Source organism: Rhamphochromis longiceps, linkage group LG14, assembly GCF_057381845.1.
Source record: "Rhamphochromis longiceps isolate RC_006_pf linkage group LG14, R_longiceps_female_GT1.1, whole genome shotgun sequence".
Classification (NCBI taxonomy): Eukaryota; Metazoa; Chordata; class Actinopteri; order Cichliformes; family Cichlidae; genus Rhamphochromis; species Rhamphochromis longiceps.
This window is the reverse complement of record NC_140570.1, coordinates 29,352,479-29,374,661: the sequence shown is the minus strand read 5'-3', so window position 1 is coordinate 29,374,661 and position 22,183 is coordinate 29,352,479. Positions and strand designations below refer to the sequence as shown.

General features: G+C 41.4%; 2 protein-coding genes and 1 long non-coding RNA gene across 3 annotated transcripts; 2 read left to right on the top strand and 1 right to left on the bottom strand.

Annotated features, from left to right (window-relative positions):
* Positions 1-1,738: 1,738 nt before the first annotated feature.
* LOC146654338 (uncharacterized) lies at positions 1,739-8,747 on the bottom strand. The gene is made up of 3 exons (XM_085429323.1): positions 8,672-8,747; positions 2,114-8,424; positions 1,739-1,866 (listed from the first exon to the last, which is right to left on the bottom strand). The coding sequence occupies exon 2, from the start codon at positions 8,172-8,174 to the stop codon at positions 2,418-2,420; it is 5,757 nt and encodes a 1,918-aa protein (XP_085285449.1). The 5' UTR covers positions 8,175-8,424; positions 8,672-8,747; the 3' UTR covers positions 1,739-1,866; positions 2,114-2,417.
* A 5,439-nt stretch (positions 8,748-14,186) lies between these two features.
* Positions 14,187-15,999, top strand: LOC146654337 (zinc finger MYM-type protein 1-like). The gene is made up of 3 exons (XM_085380863.1): positions 14,187-14,663; positions 15,088-15,202; positions 15,410-15,999. The coding sequence occupies exons 1-3, from the start codon at positions 14,224-14,226 to the stop codon at positions 15,935-15,937; spliced, it is 1,083 nt and encodes a 360-aa protein (XP_085236989.1). The 5' UTR covers positions 14,187-14,223; the 3' UTR covers positions 15,938-15,999.
* A 3,979-nt stretch (positions 16,000-19,978) lies between these two features.
* Positions 19,979-21,965, top strand: LOC146654336 (uncharacterized). The gene is made up of 3 exons (XR_014907336.1): positions 19,979-20,142; positions 20,217-20,275; positions 20,607-21,965. It is a non-coding gene; the product is annotated as an uncharacterized LOC146654336 (long non-coding RNA).
* Positions 21,966-22,183: the final 218 nt, after the last annotated feature.

Sequence of the window (22,183 nt, the reverse complement as noted above, 5' to 3'; positions counted from 1 at the left end):
GGGGAAGTCCTGACACAGAGAAGCCCTTCTGACAAATTGAAGGAAATAAATTTGCAGTGGTGGCCACAGAGCTATGACATACTGCATGCAGCAAAACAACTGCCTGGTATATTACCAGTATTTGTGACTTTACTCTGAAGTTCATTCAAGCATCCGTTCAACATATCTTATCTCCAAAACCTCCTTCATCCTTGCCCTGGCTCCCTCCAGGCCACGGATTAGGACTGTTGTGAGTCAGGGAGCTCTTCCAGACCTGTCAGAGTTCTTTCACTAACTGACATCGGGATCCTGCCAAGAAATTCAAGATCTAAGCGGCCAATTTTTAACTGATACACGACACAATGGTAATTGGGCTTGACGGCTCATCGAGAATTAGAGAAAACTTGCCTTGAAATCATGTGTGTGTACAGTGGTTATAAGCCAGTAAAGCATTTGTGACACTTGCCTCGTGGGCAGTAGAGTAATACATGCATACATAATACACACACGAATGTCCTTCAAATGCTCATACTGTCTGTGTGTATGCCCATGGTGAAGTTGGTGAGCATCTGCTTTGCTTTGCTTGAGTGTCCTTGAGCGAAAAAGCCTGACCCTGCAGCAAGGGGTTATTATCTGAGATGCAATAGTTATGCTCTCGTAGCCTAAGTGACCTTTGTTGTGTAGAACTGAGTTATTCACTTAGAAAAAGGTGAAGGGACCCTGGGTGACACAACTGAAAATGTACAGACTTATTGTAGCTCAACCTACAGGAAAAGCTGAACAGAAATTGCTGTTATTGGTAAGCTTCATTTGATTGAATATTGGAATTTGTTTCCTATCAATAAAGTGGTGCAGCATTATTATCTGCAAGCGGACAAATTATTATATGTGTTTGTTCTGGAGGTGGATGGGAGTTGCTTCTGTGTGGAGAGTTTGTCCTTCAGCTTCGAGTGAAAGGGTAGTGAGGAAACTAGTGTCTGTATGCTGTAGTGATTCATAGTGATAGTTCATGGAACCTGACAGCGTAGTGCTGCCTCCACACAGGTACAAAAAAATTGTAATTGTATAAAATTTTGAAAAACCAAATTGTAAAAGAGGGGTATTGATGAGGAGGTGGCAGTGATGGCGGATCTCTTTTCCTGTGGAAAATAAATCCACTTTAGGGGATTTGACACAGGAAAAAAAAGATTCTGAGATTTGAAGACAGATGAAAGAACCGAAAATGAATTCAACATGTCAGAGTTGAACACATGAAACCAAATCCTCCTTTTCAAAAACGAGCAGATGCTGTACTGTGAATGCTCTGACCTTATTCCTCCTTCGTGAACAGTATTTTGTTGTATTAAGTGTTTTACTGCTAGCAGTGGCTGTGCTGACCCTTACCCGTCAGCTGTAGCCATTCATATTGCGGTCTTGTGTTCTAGTGTCAAGTCGCATTTTAAAATGTTATTTTGTGTGATTCTTAAGATCACATGCAGATGGCTATGCTTTTGTCACTTTTCTATGCCTACCTGTGAAAAAACACCTCACATTTTCACCATTATAAAAATAGATAAATGCATACTGACTGGCTCAGAGGTTATGTGCCTACTTTACTTTCTGTGGAAGTTTGCTCCACAACCAATCAATTAGTTGAAGAGTGCAAATGATTTCAGGTGAGATTTTCTGTGTTTGATAAAAAAAAACTGTAATGTCATGTGACCGCCTGGATGTTTAAACAAGAAAACTCATGCTTATTAGACCAAAATGTTCTGTCCTTATTGTGCGTCCCTTTGCCCAACTTGACAGACAGCTAACGGTTTCAATGAACATTGGAGGCGGAAGTAAGTTTAAGGCTTTTTACTTCGTCAGTAGTTCAATGATTGACATCCTTTTCTTCCCGTAAAACTAAAAACAAACACAAAGTAAATGTCACAAGATGTCTTTTCCTCTTTACACACACTTCTAGGATATGAACTATACTGTTATATAGTATGTGTAATCAACAGCGACTCAGTATTGATCACAATACAACTTAGCGAGTTTAGCTTCCTCAAAGATAAACATAGCACATGAAATAACTGGTTTCTAAACAAATCTATGTAATAGAAATGCACCAAATAAACTTGTAAACATGTTGTACATTAATACTCACAAGCAATAACTCTCCAAGGCAGAAACGTTTTAAAGAGCAACAACATATTCTGCAGGCTAACAAGCGACCAGCTTCCGGTTTCCTCTACCCACAGGAACACAGAAAAACCCCACCAAAATAAAAGCTGGTGAGTATTTCCACTATGACCAGCAGAGGGTGCTGAAGAGAAAGAACCTATGCATGTCATAACACTCCCCGTCTGGTATTGTAAAATACCATTATGAACCAACTGAAACATCATAAACTGCAAGATTTTACAGATTATATCTGAATACAATGTTTACCATCATGACACACATACTTCTCAGTCCTTTGGGGACATCAATAACACTGTCTCTGACACAGGTCTCAGGTAAGTATTAATAGTTCCATTTCTCGAGACCCTCACTTCAATCTTCCTGACCCTGCCATCCTTATCCGGGAAGATCTGGTTGACAAGTCCCATTGGCCATTCATTCCGCCTCGCTTGTGCGTCTTTGATGAGCACCAAATCTCCCACCTTGAGGTTTGTATGGTTACGTTGCCACTTGTTCCGGCTTTGCAGTGTCCCTAAGTACTCCCGTCTCCATCTGGTCCAAAATGTGTTTGCAAGGTGTTGAACTTGCCTCCACTGCTGTCGATGGAGATCCTTCTCAATAAAACTTCCCGGAGGGGGAAGAGGAGTGCACACCTTCTGAGTGAGAAGCATGGAAGGTGTCAACAGGAAGGGTGTGTCAGGATCTGTTGTGATAGGAGACAAAGGTCTAGCATTAATGATGGCTGTTACCTCTGCCATTAGAGTAGAAAGCACCTCATGTGTCAAGTGAGAGTGCGGGGTTTGGAGAAGCATTGCATCCAGGATACGTCGGGACAATCCTATCATACGTTCCCAGCTTCCTCCCATATGAGAAGAGTGAGGTGGATTAAAGATCCAGGTGCATCCCTCTTCTCCCAGGTATGTTTTAATGCTTGACACGTCGGGATCTGTCAGTGTGAAACCTAGCTCCCGGCAAGCACCAACGAAATTAGTCCCACAATCGGATCGAATCTGCTTAACAGGCCCTCTCAAACTGAAGAATCGACGCAGGGAATTGATGAAACTTGATGCGTCCATCGACTCAATCAGTTCAATGTGCACAGCACGTGTGCTAAGACACGTAAAAAGAACAGCCCACCTTCTGCTATTTGCCTGGCCTCCTCTTGTGCGCCTTGTGACCACAGACCAAGGGCCAAATACATCCAAACCCACGAAGGTGAAAGGAGGTTCGGTGCTGATACGATCAGAAGACAGATCTGCCATTCTTTGCTCAGTTGCTTTCTTCCTAAGTCTGTTGCAGGTGATACAGTTGTGGATAATCTGTTTGATTAGCCTCCTTGCTCCTGTAATCCAATATCCAGCAGTACGGACTGCACCTTCTGTGAACACCCGTCCCTGATGCATTACTCGCTGGTGATGGTGTTCTACTATCAACTTGGCAACATGGCTACCACCTGGAATAATGAGAGGATGTTTCTCCTTGTAGTCGATGTTGGCGTGTTTGAGCCTTCCACCTATCCTCAAGAGTCCTTGATCATCACAGTAGGGACTGAGTTTTTGTAAAGAGCTGTGTTTTGGTATGTCTTTACCATTAGCAATACAGGCAAGTTCCTCCTCAAACATTTCCTTCTGCACACTTTTGATGACGACAATCTCAGCCTTTGTCAGTTCCTCTGCTGTGCGAGACTGTTTGCAATGATGCCATGAACTGCAAGAGGGACCTTCATCTTTGCTCTTGAAGACCTTTGCAATATGAATGAGCAAACTAAGGGCCTTGAGGAGTTTCTTCAAAGAGGAAAAACGTCTGAACCTTTGCGATCCAAGCAGAGACCCATCATTACTCGTGTGAGTGACAAAGCTGCGTATTTCATCATCCAACTCGGGGTCCACAAGGTCATAGGTTTCAGCTTCTCTTGTAACACTAGCTTGTAACAAGAAGGCAGGTCCTTTAAGCCAGGCACTGTCACCAAGCATGGCGGCAGGCACCGAGCGTGTGCCTATGTCAGCAGGGTTAGAGCTCGTAGGGACATAGTGCCATTGTTTTGGTTCTGAAATCCTCCTGATTCGCTGCACCCTGTTGCCAACATATACATAGAACCTCTTCGTCTGGTTGCTTATATAGCCTAAAACCACACGACTGTCTGTGTAGAATTCAACTGCCTCAAGATTTAGGTCCAGTTCACTTGTGATGACTTCAGCAAGCTCTGCAGCTAAAACAGCAGCTCCCAATTCCAGTCTTGGAATTGTATGAGCAGATTGTGGGGCCAATTTTGCTTTCCCTAGAACGAAGCCCACCTTATGGTTCTGATTTTCGCCAGTGGTCTTTAGGAAAGCAACTGCTGCAATGGCTTTAGTGGAGGCATCTGAAAAGATGTGTAACTCTTTTCTGATTGCTGTTGACATCGTAGCAGAAGCGTAGGTCCTTGGAATATGTACATTCTTGAGATCGACAAGAGATTCTTTCCATGTATCCCACTCGGCCTCCCTTTCTCTAGGCAGTGGAGTGTCCCAGTCTAGGGCCTCACTTGAAAGTTCTCTCAGCAGCATCTTTCCCTGGATTGTAACCGGTGAAGCAAATCCTAAGGGATCAAAAAGACCATTGATTGTAGCTAAGACACCTCGCTTTGTAAAGGGCTTCACTGTCTCTGCTACTCGAAAGGTAAAGGCGTCTTTCTTTAGGTCCCATATCAGACCAAGACTTCGCTGTGTAGGTGTCACATCAGTCTCCAGATTTAGCTCTTTAAGCCCCTTTGCACGGTCATCTGGAGAAAACGCATCAAGAACCTCAGAGCTGTTTGATGCTATTTTATGCAGGCGAAGGTTAGATGTGGCAAGCATTTCCTGTGCTCTCTTCATTAGATCAATAGATTCACTGGCTGTGGGCCTTGACATAAGCGCATCGTCAACGTAGAACTCCCTCTCAATGAAGCGTCGTGCATCTGATCCGAATTCCTCTTCACCATGAGCTGCTGCACATCGAAGGCCGTATATAGCTACGGATGGTGAGGGGCTGTTGCCAAACACGTGAACCTTCATTTGATACTCACAGATGTCATTGGCAGGATTGTTGTCTTCATGCCAGAGGAAGCGCAAATAGTTTCGATGGTCCTCTCTTACAATGAAACTGTGAAACATCTGTTCAATGTCAGCGGTTACTGCAACAGTTTCACGTCTGAACCTCAACAATACTCCCAATAAGCTATTATTGAGGTCAGGTCCAGAGAGGAGAACATCATTGAGAGAGACGCCATGGCACTTTGCACTTGAGTCAAACACAACCCTGATCTGATCCGGCTTCTGAGGATGGTACACCCCAAACGTAGGTAAGTACCAGCACTCCTTGTCCACCTCAAGTGGAGGAGCCAGTTCAGCATGGTCACGATCAAATATGTTCTGCATGAAAGCAAAGAAATGCCTCTTCATTTCAGGCCTTTTTTCAAGGGTGCGCTGAAGAGAGGATAAGCGTTTGACGGCCTGGTCGCGATTGTTGGGCAGCCACTGGCGAGGTCCCTTAAATGGAAGTGGTGCCACCCAGCTGTTGCTGTCATCTATGAACATCTCTCTCTTCATGACCTCTAGGAACAGTTTGTCTTCAATAGAAAGGCCGATTTTGTTATCGTCCTCGGATGTATCAAAGATGGTGCTTCCAAGAGTGCATGCCTTAACTATAGGTGTTTCGGTGGTAGGGAAGGCTTTACGCTCAGACTTGGACCCATAATTCTCTTTGATATGAACCATATTTGGACATGGTCTGAAATAGGATGGGCGATTGTTCTCAAGCACATTAGTGTGATAGGCATCCACAGCTGCAGGCTTATGAGCATCACCTAAACAGACGTCACCAATGATGACCCATCCCAGGTCCAGTTTCTGTGCATATGGGGCATTGTGAGGACCGTTTCTATGCTGCCTCGCTTTGTGGACACTAAGTAGGTCACGTCCAAGTAAAAGGAGGATCTCAGCTTTGTGATCGAGTGGTGGGATGAGATGGGCTATTGGCCTTAGATGAGCATGTTCTGCTGCCACCTCAGGGGTAGGTATCTCAGCTCTGTTACTCGGAATGTTATTACATTCAATTATTGTCGGCAGCGCGACTGATGTGGCTCCGTCTAGTGACTCCACTACAAAGCCTGTAGCTCTTCTACCCATCATTTCTGTTGTTCCCGCACATGTACGAAGTGTGAATGGAGACTCTGACCCCTCTATGCCATAAACATCAAAAAACTCTGACCTGGCAAGTGACCGATTACTCTGATCATCGAGCACGACATAAGCCTTTGTCACTCGCTCTGGCTGCGCTTTTGGGAAAACCTTTACCAAGCAGATCTTAGAACAGGATCTTCCTCTCTGAGCTTCTCCACATACTTCGGTACAAGTCGATGTTATAGCAGGCTGAGTTGTCTCTTCTGTGCCCTCCCCGCCATGACCAAAGAGAGTTGCAGGAGGTGGTCCTGGATGAAGGGCAGAGATATGATTCCTGCTTTCACATTCTGTACACTTGATTGTTGTGCTACAGTTCTTGGCCATGTGACTAGTGGAAGAACAGCATCTAAAACAGATACCATTGTCCTTGAGGAAGGTCTTACGCTCCTCAATGGGTTTATTGCGAAACCCTCTGCAGCGCTTGAGGGGATGTGGCTTTTTATGAATAGGGCACTGCCTTTCCACATCACAGGTTTGCTCTCTCACGCTGTCTTGGCCAGCTTTCCCCTGTGATATTTCCGTCTTGTGAGCAGAGACCAAACCCTTATAGGTCTTCCTCACTGTAGTATCTGATCTAAAGTGGTCTGTTGTAGATGCTAAGAGCCTGAAGCCTGGATCATTGCGGGCTTGTGCCTCTCTGCAGACAAAGTCACAGAGAAAGGAAAATGGCGGAAAAATGACACTATGGTCAACTTTATACCTAAAACCCTGAGAGAGCCACTTTTCCTGGATATTGTGTGGTAACTTGTCCACAATTGGAGCGACACCACGTGCAGTGTCAAGATAGCTTAGCCCTGGGAGATAACCCTCTGATTTTGCTGCCTCAACCTCTTGCAGCAGGTCACTAAGCTCTCTCAGCTTAACAGGATCTTTGCTACTGACCTTTGGGAAGTTTGTAAGCCTGTCGAACAGTGTTTTTTCAATTATCTCTGGAGAGCCAAAACATTCCTCCAAGCGCTCCCAGGCTTTGTCCAGTCCAACTTCAGGACGACAGACATGCACCGTCTTTATTCTTTTCACATGCCGTGCTGAGTCGTGCCCTAGCCACTTAATAAGGAGGTCCAACTCTTCACTGGGGCTGAGTTTTAGTCCACTGATTGCATTCAGAAAGGAGGATTTCCACGCCCAGTAATTTTCAGGGCAGTCATCAAACTTTGTGAGACCAGCATTAATAAGATCCCTCCGTGCCAAGTACCTTGCTATATCACCCACCTGAGCACCGCCATCTGGTAGAAGTTGAGGTGTGACTTGATCAGGCGACCTTTCCCTTGTGCTCTCTGGTGGGTGCGGTGTTGAGTGGAGATAAATACCAGACTTTGGTTCCTGAGATAGCCCTGATGTTGGAATGGCTTTGTTTCTCATTTTGAACAAGTGAGATTCAACATATGGAGTACCAAAGCTTTGCCTGGGTTGAATCGTGGGCTTCAGCTCATGAACAGTTGACTCTCTATGCTCTTCCTCTGGTTTAGCACTCTCGGTTGGCTGTAGATGCTGCTCCACATACTGCCGTGTCCTTTCAGCAGTCTCTTCAAAGGCTGGTTTCCTTTCAGTTTTGACAGACTCCTCTGCTGCAACCTCAAGGATGCTGGCTTCAGCCATAGCTGCTGCTACCTCCTTTTCATACTGTAAAGTGTTCAATTTGGCTTCTATGCGAGCCTTTTCAATCATCATTTCTGACTCTATTTTGGCATAATCAGCTCGTGCGCGAGCTGCCTCCAGTTTAGCACGAGCTGCAGCAGCGGCTCGACTGGCTGATGATCCACTCGATGCTATAGAGGCCACTGACCTGGTCTCTAGAGCCGACAGCTGCGTTATTTCTTTTGTGACTTGTGTGTCCTCCATCCCACAATGCTGCTGTGTGGCAAGCGTAAGCAGTAGTAGAGATGAGACGTGCTGGCAGACGAAGTTGCTGTTTTTGATTATCTCTGCCTGCTGAGAAGCTGCTTTTTTACTGTTCTGTCCTTATTGTGCGTCCCTTTGCCCAACTTGACAGACAGCTAACGGTTTCAATGAACATTGGAGGCGGAAGTAAGTTTAAGGCTTTTTACTTCGTCAGTAGTTCAATGATTGACATCCTTTTCTTCCCGTAAAACTAAAAACAAACACAAAGTAAATGTCACAAGATGTCTTTTCCTCTTTACACACACTTCTAGGATATGAACTATACTGTTATATAGTATGTGTAATCAACAGCGACTCAGTATTGATCACAATACAACTTAGCGAGTTTAGCTTCCTCAAAGATAAACATAGCACATGAAATAACTGGTTTCTAAACAAATCTATGTAATAGAAATGCACCAAATAAACTTGTAAACATGTTGTACATTAATACTCACAAGCAATAACTCTCCAAGGCAGAAACGTTTTAAAGAGCAACAACATATTCTGCAGGCTAACAAGCGACCAGCTTCCGGTTTCCTCTACCCACAGGAACACAGAAAAACCCCACCAAAATAAAAGCTGGTGAGTATTTCCACTATGACCAGCAGAGGGTGCTGAAGAGAAAGAACCTATGCATGTCATAACACAAAACATATGATAACATATGGAAAGACAGTCATGGTCAGCCATAGAAAGAACTGACATATCTGTTTTTGGCACTTTGACTAAGTTTGTGCTGCATCACCTGTAATGTATCGAAGAGAGTTACAAAATATATATAAATACCCATAAGTGAATACCCAGAGAACATAAGCAGAGGGTTAGAATGTTTAACTGCTTTTACCAATCAATCAACAATAATAGCATCTTCCTATAGAGCAAACACACATGAATTAGCCTATTGTGCAAAGTGTCTTAGATGGCAAATTTAATAATGTAGGCAATATTTTTCTGTCTTTCGGAACAGACACACATCCAGATGTGCAGCTGCTCAGTGATCTAGAACACTGCTATCAGAGAGCCGCAGGCTTTGTAAGACATTGGGCTGTCTAGCCAAAAAAGCTAACCAAAACAACATCATTATAGTATTTAGCATCATTATAGGAATGTAACCTTTTCAGGTCTGCAATGGAAAAGTAATCTTGTTTCTGTAAATTACGGGCCACCGTGAGCTGCATTAGTCACCTGTTGTTTTTATATCTTTGTCTCAAACAAAACAGTCAGTCATCACCGAGCCACAAATTTGTCTCTTATACACCGGCAATGGGAACTCATTGTAGAGAATAAAGCAAGAGACTCCTCAATTTAAAAGCTATTTGCCGTTCTCATTCTCAGGCAGAATAAACGAGTAAACATGAATATGCTATGTGCAATTCACTGATATGACATTACATAATTTCTAAGTGCTAAAATTTTCAAATGGTTACATCACATTACCATTTGCAGCGGTCTCTGTATGATTGTGGGAAACCAATGTGTATTGCTTAAAATCACTTTTGCACAGGCAGCAAACTGAACACAAAACTGAACTTGGTGTCATAAGCTTTACCATGTGAAGAACTAGACAGTGACGATTACCAGCAAGAGGAACGATAGAACATGCATGCAAAGCATCGCTGAAAAATGTAAAAGTTTAATGTTTTTGTTATTTTGAAATAAGTTGGTGTCTCCAGCATTCTTAGAAGATACAGCACTGAATTTACAAAATTACATAGGCATCATTATCCTACATCTTTATATCTTCAGAATTTCCTTAATTCTTCATGCTATAGATTTAACAAAGTGCCGGGACATTCCTCATACGGTATGTGTGATACTATCATATTGATATGCAAGCATCACACATTTGCTCCAGAGCATTTTGAGTTCTGGTGGAATCCATTTGAGTAGTGAACTCAGCATAATGTTCAAGAAGCCAGTCTGAGATGATTTGAGCTTTGAGATGATTAACCATTATCATGGATGACATTAGAAGATGGGTAAACAGTGGTCATAAAGGGATGGACAACAATATTCAGGCTAGGGCAACTAGGGAGCTCAAAGCATGGTAAGAAAACATCCCCCACGCTTTTACATCACCACCTACAGCCTGAACCATTAATACATAGCGGGATCAAGCCATGCTTGTGTGTTGTTTATGATACATTGTGACCATTTCATCCGAATGTTGCAGCGCAAATTAAGACTCATGAAATCAGGGAACGTTTTTCCAATTTTCTGCTGTCCAGCTTTGATTAGCTTGTGTGAATCAAAGTTGTTTCTGCTCTTAGCTGACAGGTCTGGCACCTGGTGTGGTATTCTGCTGCTGTAGGTTCAATATGTTGAGTTTTCAGATATATGCTCTTCTGCATATATATTTTGGTTTTAACAACTGGTTATACTCAAGATAACCACTTGAAGCCATGCTTCTCTGTTCTCTGGCATCAACAAGGCATTTTCACCTGTCACCCACCAGATATTTTCTCTTTTTCAGACCACCCTGTACACCCCAGAGATGGTTGTGGAAAATTCTAATAGATCAGCAGTTTCTGAAATAGTCAGGCCAGTAGGTCTGGCACCAATGCTACATTCAGTGTCACTTAAATCACATTTCTTCTGGCTCGGTTTGAACTTCAGTGGGTCATCTTGACTTCCATTCATGCCTAAATGCACTGAGTTGTTGCTATGTCACTGCCTGATTAGATATTTGCATTAATGAGCACTTGAACAGATGCACCAAATAAAATGTTCAGTGAGTTTACACAGAAAATAAGCACATTTCTTTCACATTTCAGAAGTTCAAACCAAACATCTGCCATATCCTCATCATAAATGACAAAATGTACTTATTTGGGATAAATTTACGTATTATCCCTTTTTCTGACTTGGGCTGCAGTTGACTGACAAGGGAAGTTCAGAGATAGCCCAAACTGACCCCCCACCCACCCCACTCCCAGATAACCAATTTTTCCTAATCGGTTCAGGCCAACATTTGCTTTAGTGAAGTTAAAAAAGCAACGAGTGAAGCAGGACTCAAGAGTAAGCAGCACTCTCACAGGACATCCTTATCATCTATTCTTTCATTTGTCCAAGTCGAATTTTGAGACCCTGAAATTCAGGGGATTAATGTCTGCTGTGATAACAGACAGGATGTGCCATGGGAATTGGAGCTGCAATCCACAGGACTGCTGGACCATGACGGCCTTGCAAAGTATTTCATTTATATTTTAGGGATGACATAAAAAGAAATAACTAAATCAAATGAGTGATAAATGAAAGGATGAGGATAATAATAAAGAGCACATTAAGTTTAACTTCAAATGCTGACAGTGTAGGTAAAGTAAAAATTGGAATTGCAGGCAGAGGTAAAACTTTAAACTCTTTGCAAGAGCTGAGGCACTTGATTCATCAAAGAGGGGGTCAGGCTGCCCTCATCACCGCCAGGTGGGTTTCATTAAGTTGTCATCCACAGCAGCCGGGAGTGTGCTGTTTGTGTGTTGGTGGCTCGCCTGAGTGCTCAAATTTTTGACATGGGCTAACTGGGTTCAGTGCAGCATGCAGTGAAAATGTAGCTGACATGGTTGGATGTTCTGTTGCCACATGCTTATCTCCAAGTTTAGTGAAAAATTTACAATTATATTACTTATGCAAAACACTTTCCAGAAACACACACACACACTCCTTAAATGAAAATTCTGTAATTTTTATACTGAAATACAGTAGAATATGTGTTTCAAATTTAAAGAAAAAAAGTCTCTTACTCTGTATATTTGCATTTAGTTACCGCTCACCTATTTTATGTAGGTTTCCGTCATGGTGCCAACACACTTCCTGTCCTTCAACCCACGAACATGAGAGTATCTTGCAATGTCTGGAACTGCAATACTAGCAATGGATCCTTTGGGTCCTGTGCTTTGTGGGTTATGGCTTTGGTTTATCCAGCTTATTCTTGCTCATCCTGCAGATATTCAGTTCGATTGGGATCTGGGGAGTTTGGAGGCCAGATAAATTCCTTAGGCCGTCATTGTGATTGTCAAGCCATTCTGAGCTGCTTTTGCAGTATGGGGAGCAAGTGTCAAAGTAAAAGCCAGGACCCAAGGTTTTAGAGTAAAACATTGCACTGTAACTAGATAATCAGTGTCATTCACTTCTCCTGCCATGGCTTTAATATTGTGGCTGAGTGGTGTTCGTGTGTATGCACTTGAAAATCCAATGGCAATGCAAAAGCCAACACATGTCACTCAAGGTTCCTCAAACTGTGTGGTTGATACCAGAGAGACTTTCACAATAAAGCAAAGATTTGAATGACTTGATGGGATTATTTTTAAATGTAGCTTCAATTTTAATTGTTAGAATTTCATTTACCTTGAACATGCTTTCATTTAATTGTGATTTTAACTGGAATTCTGTGCACATCATTGTGGGTGAAAATATCCTCAGTTTATCCAGGAATATATATCAGTAATAGATGCCCAATGCTCTAAAGATCTCATGTTTGCAAGTTACCCACAATAGCATTACATATCAGCAGTGGCGGCTGGCCCATAGGGGGCGCTCGGGCTCCGCCCCCCCAAATGTGGAGGAGTAAAAATATATATTTTTAAAAAATTCATCAATGATAGTTTTACTATGTGTGTGCCCATATACAGCCAGGCGTATTTTAACATTTTCACCAGCTGACTCATTAAAGTTCAACCAACAAACGGTGTTTTTCTTCTTCTGGGGCGCTCGTCAAAGCGCCCTTGATATGCAGCGAAATAGCCTATCATTAAATGGTTGCCAGGGGAAAATAATAAATATTTGACCTATCAGCGTCGCTGAATTAAATGGTTTGGGGGCGCTTAAAATTGCGCCCCTGCAGAAAACGCGCGAAGATTTGCCGTTCTAGAATTTTACCTCAGTCAGTAGCCTAAGTGAGCTATAAGGTCAGAGAGAGACGATGGCAGCGGTATTGTTAACGGTTGAGGCACAGCCTCCCCCAAATTCGGTTAGATCGCTTCTAACCTACCCTTTTGCCAGAAGGACAATGGCAGAAAAACTGCAAGTTAAAGAGTTGGGACCTGACAAGCCCGAAATTCAACTAACCCAGGCAACGAAGGAGAAGTCAAAAGCATACAACAGGACTTTTTGTCGGAGTTGGTTCCAGCGCAAGTCGTGGCTGACAGGCTGTGGAACAGCTAATGCACTTTTTTGTTTCCCGTGCATACTGTTCAAAAGTGACAAGTGTGATTTGACGTGGACACAATCTGGACAAACCGACTTAAAGCACCTCTCCGAACGAATCAAGAAACATGAAAGCTCACGAGTTCATATGGACAACAGTGTAAAGCTAGCTGTGCTAGGGAAAACTAGCATAGCGGCGCAGCTAGATGATGGACATCGGATTGCTTTAAGAAGGCACAACGAAGAGGTAGATAAAAACCGTCATATTTTATCTAAAATCATCGATTGTATTAAGTTTTGTGGTGCTTTTGAGCTAGCAATGCGGGGACATGATGAAAGTGATTCCTCAGACAATCCAGGGATTTTTAGAGGTTTAGTCGACTTGATGGCATCAATTGATCACGACTTGAGGCAACACCTTGAAAATGCTACTGTATTTAAAGGCACCTCGAAAACAGTCCAGAACGAGATCCTGGATTGCATGTTGGCAGTTCTGAGAGAAAGGATCGTGGAAGAAGTAAAGGCAGCGAAGTTTTTAGCCATTCAAGCTGATGAAACCACTGACATTTCTACACACTGTCAGTTAGTCATGGTGCTAAGATACATTGACCAACGAAACCGTATTCAAGAGCGTTTTTTTGAATTCATCAAGCTACCCAATGCTTGTGCAGATGCAATAGCCAGTGCCTTATCGGAGAGGCTGCGCTTCATCCTCCCCCAGGGACAAGAGAGAAAGTTGATCGCCCAGGCCTACGATGGGGCCGCTGTAATGAGGGGTACCACTGGAGGAGTGCAGCGTAAGATACAGGACATTTATGCAAACGCTCACTACGTACATTGTTATGCCCATCAGTTAAACCTGGTAATGCAACAAGCAACCTCCCACATCCCTCAAATCAGTCACTTTTTTTCCGACATAGCAGGATTCGCTTCTTTTTTTACTAAATCGAGCAAGAGGACTGCAGTGCTTGACGAGGTGGTGGCGCACCGACTTCCAAGTGCATCGGCAACCCGTTGGAACTTCAACAGTCGTGCTGTGAATACAGTGTATGAACATAAAGACGATCTGGTGAGGTGTTTTCAGACCATCCGTAACAGTGAAGGATTTGATGCCCCTACAAAGAGAGATGCCGGTGGTTTCGTGAGAATGCTGGAAGACGAAGCTTTCTGTTTTTTCCTGGCCTTGTTTCACAAGATAATGCCACATGTAGACATGCTGTATAACCACCTACAGAAGAGAAACATCGATTCTGTCACCATCGCAGGGATCACCCAGACATTCATCAGCCGCATGCAGGCTATCAGGTAGGCATAAAAGCATAAATATGTAACCTAGAATAAATGTTAATTATCTATGCATAGATTCTATCAAATTCTCTGCATATATTCTGTGTTCTGTGACTTAAATGTTTAATGGAATTCAGATCATTTTGATTTATATCAGCCTTTGAAGTAATTTTATGAAAAATATTTGATTAAGTATATTTGATGAAGTATATTCCCAGTAATGATTTGATGTAGCCTATACCATAGGCTATTTCCTGAAATTATGGCCAGGGCCTTTATTTACTTGCACTGGTTTTCCCCCAGCCATTAAACCAGGTCCGGTTATTAATTAAATCCGGTAATTCCCGGTAATTAGAACACAACCTTTGTTTGGTTTGTGTTTGGTTAATATATCCCTATTCAGTTTTCAGAAGCCATTAATGAAACTTATGTATTGGATCAGGGAGGCACTTCCTAATCTGGTTGTGGATGAGGAGTACAGGGGACCTGTTCAAGACCCACCCACAAAGAGACGGAGAACATTGGGGGAAGACAGGCAACACCATTTGGCACTGGAGGTAAGCACTAGCTGCTTGGTCTGATTTAAATCGGATCATCAGATAAAATCTAATGACGATGCTGTCAGATGTCATTTGATATAGTGGTCATGACTGTTTTGTTTTGTTATGGACAGATTTTTTTTTTCAGAATAATGATTAACATGAGACATGTGCCAAAGTCTTACCACTGAATCTAACTCTTACCAATTATATATTATTGGATAGGTGTGCGACACCATTATGAGCCATGCCAAGGAGAGGTTTTCTTTCACCAAGCACCTTGTCAGCGCCACTCTGTTGCAAGGAGACTTGTTCCAACAACACAGCAAAAATTTTCCAGATGCAGCACTACAAACCACAGTGGAAGCCTATCCCTCATTGGACAAAGCCAGACTTAAAACAGAACTGTCCCTGATCTACGACAACGAGGAGTTTCAGAGTTGTAGTGGTGCGCTGGCGCTCTATCAGGTTCTGATGGAAAACAACCTTCAAGACACATTCACCGAAACTGTAAGTCTTCTTAACATCCTCATCACCACACCAATGACAACATCAGAATCGGAGAGGTGTTTCTCTACTTTAAAGAGGATAAAAACTTTCCTGAGAAACAATATGGCTCAGGATCGGCTCAACGCTCTGGCTATGCTGTCCATAGAGAAAAAACTCACACAAGAACTTCCTGATTTCAACACCAGGGTCATCGAGAAATTTGCCACTCAGAAAGACAGACGAGCAAAGTTCTTGTACAAATAAGAACCCTTAACCATATTTACTCTCTTTCTCCATCCCTCTCTCTTTCTCTCTTTAGCCCACCCCCCCAATCAGTTTACAGTTGTTGTTTTCAATAGTTATTTTTCATTCATTCAAAAAAAAAAAAAAATCTGTTCATGTTCATTTTTACAAATCTATACAAATGGCCAGAATATGGTTGTTCATTTTAAATTTAAATTAAAATTGTGTTGTTTGATGTACTCATTAAATGGGTCATTTTAGTCGATATCATAAAAATTGCCCCCCCTGAGATTTTTTTCAGGAGCCGCCACTGCATATCAGTTTGAATTAGCTCATGAATTGTCTCTACAATGGAGATAATAATTTAAAGTAAAAATCAATTCCAAACACAGCTGCACTGATGCCTTGTTGATGTCAGTGATGACTATCTGACCTTTTCATGCAATTTACAAAAATCAGTGGAAGCCTACACTCATCAAAAAAAAAAAAAATAGAAAAAAAAAGAAACACAAGTTTTATCGTGTAAAACACATTTTCCATCTCTGCTTTAAAACCGTTTCTCAGTACATAATTTTACTTTCTTAGAAAACCTAAATAACTTTGCTCAAGTTGATTGGTTTCAGCGACTGGCAGGATTGGTAATTCATTTACCAAAGACAAATGAACTTACTTGTACACCTCAGAATTGGTTCAGTTTATTGCATTCTCAAAGCATTGGTCTCAGAACACAAAAAAACAGTCTGCACAACATTGTCATTAGTGTAACATACTGTGACTAACTAAAGTTGACTGAAGCATGCTGGATGCTGAGAGGCGTGTCTGGGATATTGCTTTATCCTCGCGTCTTCATGAGAGTACCATCTCTGATCTGACTGGTCTTGGTAGAACTGATCACTGGACAGTAGAGGTGCTCCGACCTGTACTTATCCCACTGTTGCAACAGCACCCCACCCATGGCTGTTTTAGTAGGACAACCCCCACCAACACACTGCCAGAGTAGCGCAGGCCTGAATCAGAATCATATCCAGACACTTTCTTGACCAGTATTTAGTCCTAGTACATCTGTTATGCTGGTACATCATAATTAGCCACAGCTGATGACCACTCACAAATGCAGCCTGCACCCATCCAGCAATGGAGAGAAATTCCTCACCAACAGATCTGGACACTTATGCAGTCCATGTGGACACAGATGACTTCTTGCATCATGTCCATGTCAAGGCCATACCTCATTTTAAATGTCTGTGCGTACATATGTTACAGTGTTTGTCTAGGAAATCTAGTTAAATTAGACAAACTCGTGTTTTTATTGTCTAAGTATAAATGTTAAGTAATGGCTTGCATAGAACTAAGTAATGTTTTGTGGTTTAAGAGTAGTAACAATACATAAAATCTGTTTCCAGTGTGGATGAAAGGATTTCCTACAGTGTTTATACTGTATATAGAGATGTGCTTCTACTGAAACAGACTATATCTGCTCATGTTGTAACAAGAATCAATACCGTTATAGGATAAAACATTAACCTCCAGGGCAAAACAATACTTGATACACACTTGTAAATGAGTTTGACTCTTGTTTGTGATGTAATCTACCAACAAAAATATGCTACAGAATGTAGCTCGATTTCTGCTGGAAACCCTAGTGAGTGTACCACCTAACTCTTAAAAAAAATTAACAGCTAAAAAAATAGTGATAAAGTCTGTGCTCCTAATCTTGAATCCTTCTCTGAATATTAACTTCATATTTGGCAGACAGGAGAAAGCGATGCACACAAAGAAAAGCAAACAGTCAGCATTGAAAATACAGATTTTGTGGCTCAGAGACACTGCTAATGGAAATTTCATGCTGCCGTTGGACCCTTAACAGAAGATGAATATATTCCTGGCTGTGGTGTTGTGTAATAAATGAATGGTAAGGTGATGATTGAAGCAATTAGTGCCATTTAATTTAATTGTCCACAAATTCCTATTTAATTGCCTTGATCATGCATATCAATCCACTGCGTCTAAGAAAAGGAATATGCTTACAAACTGTGAATGTCACTTGAGCCTTGTATAAATTGATGATGATATTGCAGTGCAGTTTCTACATTAAATATTAAATATTTTTGCAGGATAAACCCATAGTACAAAGGGATGCCTGAATTTAGACAGTATGGATAAATATCTTTTACACAATAACATAGATAATATTGTCCTATGAGCAAAGAAAACACACCTTCCCTTTTATTTATTTTCTTCAGTTTTCTCTCATTTTTGCATATAGTGCAAGTGCAGTTATTAAAAGCTAATATGCGTGCTTTATATACCCAAGTTTGTGTATGCCATGCTATACTTGCACAAGAAATACTGCACAGGGAGCATTTGGCAAGGGGCTACTGGCTTATTTCTAGGATCCACAGAGGCTATATTTGTGACAACACCACAGTGACATCATTTGATAAACTAAACCGCATCATTATAACAACTCTGTGCTCAGACTTGCTTTGTTTATGGGTTCTCCACTGTGACACACAGAAATAATGAAGACAGTGTTGCAGCAACGCATTGAGGTTTGTCCGCACTAATCACACTGCCAAGACTGCTTATTACTTGCACAATAATCAATGTGACACCTTCAGTGGAAGTACATAAAGAATAGAAATTTGCACCATCTATGAAGGAGTCTTACCCGTAACACACTCACCGACCTATTGATAAGACAGGAGAGGGGTTATATTTGTCAAGACTTATAATTACATTTTTAAGCAGCAGTAAATCAGGTGTGCCTATGTTTGTGGTTGCAGCCACCTATTGGAAAGAGATCAGGATGAAATATTGGTGCTGCTGCTCTGGGCTCAGAAGATGCTTGTTTCAGCATGTTGTGCATGTCACCCTTCCTTCCACAGTTCGAATCAATGCTGCCTTGACAAATCTCAGCAATAGTGGGAATGATATTTTCAAGCATTTCAAGGGCTTTTGCTCTTGCTGGTCCTCATAGTGACCCATCTCAGCTCACATTTCCAACCATTTCACACCGTATGACACATATAATCCACTCTGTATTCACAGACTAACTCGAGGGTGTCTGTAGGGCCTGCTATACTCCAGTTATATGATTTGCACATACAGTATGCATTAATAATCTATACAGTTCTATATTATATTATGTTTACTGGTGCCAGTGTGTGCCCACATGACTGACATGGCTTTACCAACTCATCCTACTCTGTACCCATGACTACTTCTGTAAGGCTATTTTTGTCTTCACGTCCTTTATTCTCGATCACAGTTGGATAACTTTAGCTAAAACCTTTGCTAGATGTATATTATAATCTGCAAATATTTCATTTTAAAATGACCAATTAACCTAACCCCACTAACTGAAGGTCTTTTGGACTGTGGGAGGACACCCATAGAGAACCCACGCAAAAAATGGGGAGAACATGCAAACTCCACATCAAACAACCTTCTTGCTGTGGGGCAACAGTGCTAATCACCGTGGCACTGTGCTGCCAATGCAAATGTAAAACCAGAAAAAATTAAATCAATTAAATAGAAACTTAAATAGGAAAACAAAAAAATAATTAAAACGCAAAATATTCATTAGGAAAGTGCTCTTCATTTTCAGAAATATGAAGAGCACTTTTAATCTGTCATGTCATATTAAAAGTTGGGAAGCGTCATGGGCAGATGTTGTTGCCAGTCTTTGAAAAGATTTCCACATTGCTCCTGGGGAAACAGTTAATGAGATAGCATGAGTTTATTTTACCCACTTAAATAAACCAAACAAAACAAGAAAACGAGATTCAAAATAGGAATGTGGATCATGTAAAGCTGTTATCAAGTCTATAAGAACAGAAGTTCTGTTTCATAATGACACAATGCTACTCACGACTTAGATATCATTCCACTTGTCATAGGTCGAGGACTGAAGGGTACCCTATTAGATTATTCCCATCAGAAAAGCATGGTTACATTATTAGTAACATTTATTTTACCCAGAAGAAAACCTTTACATTCTAACTATCTAATGAAGTTTTTCAAAATTATAATACATTAAAATGTTTGTGTAACCCAGAGTAATTTCCTGCACTTATTTCCTGCCATTGAACGCATCACAAATGCATGACTCCAACCACATGACTTTGCTCAGCCAATCGAATGGCATGTAGGTCATAGTAAGCCTGTCCCGGCTTCCTCCCGTCAGATGCGTGGAGGCAAGCCAGGTGACAGAGCTGTTGCAGGTGTGTATTGGCAAACATTTGCTTTTCCCGTTTTAATGCATTTTTTTTAACACCAACTAACTTATGCAACTTAGATGCTGATTACTGTGAGCCAGAGCCATAATGTTGTTGTGCACTGAACAGAACGGAATTGGTGAGTTTGAACTTTTAATTGACTGTTTGTATTGCTACCAGCTGACCCTAATCGGCTGCTGCCGGTCCAAACAATTTGATTTTGATTTGACTGATAGTTGTTGAATAACAAATGTTGTGGAGCTACATAGTATGTATGTATGTAGCAGTTGAAATGTTTTCAGTTAAATCCTTATTGGTTAGAAATATTATATTTAACCAATATATTGTTTGTTTATTTTTATAAATTGTGTACACAGGAACAAGAATAACTTAATGTATTTAGCTTAATTGGCTGACATTTTTGTATGTTGTTCTTGTGATTTCTTATTGGCCTTGTTTATTTAATGCAGGCCAGGTGAACCTTTTTTGGGTATGGAAAAGGATGGCGAGCCAATGAACGGCTAGGAGCAGGACTCACTCTGCATTGAAGCTTCCACTGGACTGGTAGGAAGCTATCAAAGGCGACGCTCTGTCCCGTAATTTCCGAATACACTGATTTCCACAATCATACACACCAGTTCCCCCGTTTATGGACAATAGCGCTTGGACATCTCTCATGGATATTCAGATAAAACTCATGGACTTCAGTGTGGATCAGTGTTTTCGATGTTAACATGTGTTATTTATGGGGAACTTTTTTTGAGAATCTATATTGCTTGGTATAAGCCAGAAGAATTTGCTTAGTTGTTTTTGTGCACCCCCACTGGGTTTTTCTATTAATTAAATAGCTACAGCAGGAATGATTATTTAAGCTTTCATTTTCTTTTCTTAATTTTCTTTGCTTTCGGTTAAATACATGGTACCTGCAAAAGCATTTTGTGTTGTGTGTATTTAATTACTGCCCATCAGCTCCAGTAGCATTCCTAAATCTTCTGATTAATAATAATCACACTCAATCCCTAGCCTGTATTAACTCATTAGCGCTACATCAGTGTTACATTTCGGAACATAATGCAGAAGTGAAGACCACATGTGTTATAAGCTGTTAACTGACTGGTGACCTAAAAGTAGGTTATCAACCATAATGCTTATGGTTTACATACAGCATAGCTTCAGCTCACTATACTGAACTGAAGGCTCATTCAAGGTCAATTAAATACTTATTGTGATCTAAACAGTTACAGCTGGCATGAATGTTACCACAGCTCGTTTTATCACACAAACAAAAATAGATTTTTATCAACCTGTCCTAGGTGAAATTTACCTAGCCTTTTGTGTGGGATATTTTTTACAAATAAACTGAAATGTCCTGGATTAACTTGAGCTGTTTAAAAAGCCCACAAAGCCCCAAATATGGCTGCACGTCTCTTCACATTCAGTGTATTTTGACAGATACTGCAGACTTTTCACTGCTCACTCTTTGCACATGAATGCACCTGAAGTGCAAGCGTATAAGTGAATATTACAAACCCTCTGACCCATGATGATCAGCCAGCCATGTGAACCAGTTTTGATGTTCAAATCTTTCCTTTGTTGTTCCTTTCTCTTTTTTCATTTGTAGTGTTTGCCTCCCTATGTAATATCTAGCACATGCTAACCTTTGACACGAGAAGACCTTGGGCACTGGATAAACCTTTTCATAAGGGACCTACAGTAAGAAAGTGTTGCTACTACAGCACAGTAGGAGATGTAACACACAGGGATATATGAGTTGACAAAGGAAGCAGATAGGGAAAACTTGAAACTAATAGGGTGAAAGTCAGTGAATAATGATCAGTGTGTGTGTGTGTGTGTGTGTGTGTTTGCAGGTCAGATACAGAACAAGAAGAGGCTGGAGAGATGAAAAAAATCAATGCCTCTCTCTGACTTCATTTTTTGTTCATTTTTTCCCCGTTGCCTTTTCACAGAATTGCAGTGCATATGTTTACACACAAAGTTGAGTTTCAATTGAATCTAACTGAAGCGCATGTAACAAATGACATGTTTC